A 2,650-nucleotide genomic window follows, 5' to 3' on the forward strand; every position below is an offset into this window, starting at 1 on the left:
GGGGTGGCCCCAGGGTGTTGTCTCTTCCTGACTTGAGGTGTGAGGGTGCCCTCCCATCCGAACCTCAGGGCTCTCACCTCTGCCCCAGGGTTATCTCTGAGAAGAAGATGAGGAGGAAGCGGAAGCCTGAATTTGATATTGCCCGGAACGTCCTGGAGCTGATTTACGGGCAGACTCTGACCTGGTGAGGACCCCCACTTGCCTCTTGCTGCCTGGCCCTGGAAGAGGGGCTGAGCCCTTTGGCGGAGCTCTTTTGCCCCAGGGACCCTACAGTGGTGTTGGCCTTGAACCCTTGCCTCCTGGGGCCCTGAGACATGGCCACTCCTGCTTGTCCTCCCCCATGTGGTCTCAGGGAGGGAAGGGCACAGACACAACCTGTTCCAGCCCTGAGCTAGGCCCAGGGACTGCTCCAGCCATGGGACCCATGTGCCCCAGTCTCTGGACCACAGCCACCTCCCTCCCTCCCCAGGCTGGGTGTCCTCTTCTCGCCCCTCCTCCCGGCTGTGCAGATGGTCAAGCTATTGCTTCTTTTCTACGTAAAGAAGGTGACGCTACTGTGGGCTTGGGTGACCCTGGAGGGGTGGCTGCTGGGCACAGCTCAGCTGGGCAGACCTGGGTCGTTGGAGGCAGCCCAGGGCCACCCTTGGGTCTGTCCTTCACCTGAGGGAACTGGCTGAGCCCTCCCCTGTCTTTGGCAGGCCATGAAGCACCACAAGGTCATCAGCATGGGCCTGCATGCACTGGGCTGGGGGTTAGGGCCAGGGTGCTGGGAGATACGGACCCTCAGGCCCTCCTGGACCCTGGGAAGTGAAACTGGCCCTCTGTCCTCTGCTAGCGTCTGCTTAGGAGCTAAGAACTGGTGACTTAGGCTCCCGTCCTGGCTCTGGGCAGCTCTTCTCCCTTCTAGTCCTGCCTGTCCTCACTGTACTGTGGGGATGAGAGCACGTTTAGCAAGGGCCAGATGCAGAGCCTGGCATGGTAGTGACCTCCATCAGTGTAGGTGGCTGTCAGGGTCAACCCTTTCCCATGCAGTGGCCTCAGATAAGTCATTCCCCACGTGCGCCTCATTCTGCCCTCTGACCCTTTAGGGGGCTGGGGGCTGAGGAGGTCCCAGCTCAGCCCCCTGCCTAGAAGCACAGCCCTGGGCCCCGCCTCTCCTCTCCTTTGCTCTTGGAGGCCTCCACTAGACCTGGGGAGGGGTCGGGTGCCGAGGAGGTGGCAGAGCGTAGCCTTTGTCCTGCAGACTAGCCTGCTGGCCAACTGCCAGGCACCACGCAGGCCCTGGCTGGCCTCCCACATGAGCACCGTCTTCCTCTCTCTGCTCTGCTTCCCTTCCTTCCTGGGTGCCGCCGTCTTCCTCTGCTATGCAGTTTGGCAGTGAGTCCTGGGCCTCGTCATCCTAGGCTGGGTGGTGGCACCTGGAGTGTGGGGCTGGGATTTGGGGTGACAGGGAGAGGTGGGAGGAGCTGGGGGCCACCATCCAGGCTGAGGGGTCCCGCTCACCCTTGTCCCCAGGGTGAAGCCCTCGAGCCTGTGCGGCCCCTTCCGGAGCCTGGACAGCATGTACGAGGCAGGCCTGATGTGGGTGCACCGCCTGGAGGAGGCAGGCCCCGGGCTGTCCTGGCTGCCCTGGGTGCACAGGCACCTGCTGGAGAACACCTTCTTCATCTTCCTGCTGTCCGCCCTGCTGCTGTGAGTTCAGGGACAGCTGGGCCGGGCCTGCCCAGTGGGGTTCCTGCTGCTCTGGCTTCTGCCCAGTACCTCGCCTGACGTCTATGTCCCACAGGGCCGTGATCTACTTCAACATCCAGGTGGTGAGGGGCCAGCAGAAGGTCATCGGCCTGCTCAAGGAGCAGATCAGCCACGTGAGTGCCTCTTACCCTGCCCCACCCTGGGACACACCTGGGGGACACCTCATCCACTCTCCTGCTGGCTCATCCCCAGCCCTCCACATCCTTTCTGTGGGCTTTGGCTGTTGAAAGGGTTTGTTTGCGAGTGATGCGGACATGTATATGTGCTTGGGATCAAGTGAAGGGCAGGCATAAAGCAGCCCAGGCTCGGCTCCTGATCCACAGGGCCATGGGGATGGGATTCCAGCCCCAAGGAGTGGTCCTGCAGGGCTGGACACAGTGTCTGTGAGGATTTCTGAGGTGCTAGAAATGACTTTGGGTTTCCTGGGGACTCATGCTGGCACACGGACCCTGTTCACTGCTTTCATTTTATAAGCAGGTGGGAGGAGGTTCAAAGTCAAGGTCAGGTTAAAACATTTTTAATTTTTGTTTTTCTTGTTTTACTTTTTAGGGTTTTTGGGAGATAGGATCTTGCTATGTTGTCTAGGCTGGGCTCAAACTCAAGATCCTCCTATCTCAGCCTTCCAAGTAGCTGGGCCTACACATGTCACTTCCTACACCTGGCAAAATGTTTTTATTAAGAAAATAAGGCAGGCAGTGCCTGTAGCTTAGTGGGTAGGGTGCCAGCCACATACACTGAGGTCGGCCCTTTTGAACCTGGCCTGGGCCAGCTAAACAACAACTGCAATAAAAAAATAGCTGGATATTGTTGAGGGGGGCCTGCAGTCCCAGCTACTAGGGAGGCTGAAGCAAGAGAATTGCTTATGCCCAAGAGTTGGAGGTTGCTGTGAGCTGTGATG

General features: G+C 59.2%; 1 protein-coding gene across 1 annotated transcript in view; it reads left to right on the forward strand.

Annotated features, from left to right (window-relative positions):
* The window catches only part of TMC6 (transmembrane channel like 6), an 18,144-nt gene that overhangs the window by 11,328 nt on the left and 4,166 nt on the right, over nucleotides 1-2,650 (forward strand). Inside the window, exons 13-17 of the mRNA XM_023511202.1 lie at nucleotides 89-184; nucleotides 470-545; nucleotides 1,244-1,377; nucleotides 1,516-1,692; nucleotides 1,787-1,865. Coding sequence (XP_023366970.1) covers nucleotides 89-184; nucleotides 470-545; nucleotides 1,244-1,377; nucleotides 1,516-1,692; nucleotides 1,787-1,865 — 562 coding nt within the window. The remainder of the gene's footprint in view (nucleotides 1-88; nucleotides 185-469; nucleotides 546-1,243; nucleotides 1,378-1,515; nucleotides 1,693-1,786; nucleotides 1,866-2,650) is intronic.

This window comes from Otolemur garnettii, unplaced genomic scaffold, assembly GCF_000181295.1.
Source record: "Otolemur garnettii isolate 467f Iridium unplaced genomic scaffold, OtoGar3 scaffold00018, whole genome shotgun sequence".
Classification (NCBI taxonomy): Eukaryota; Metazoa; Chordata; class Mammalia; order Primates; family Galagidae; genus Otolemur; species Otolemur garnettii.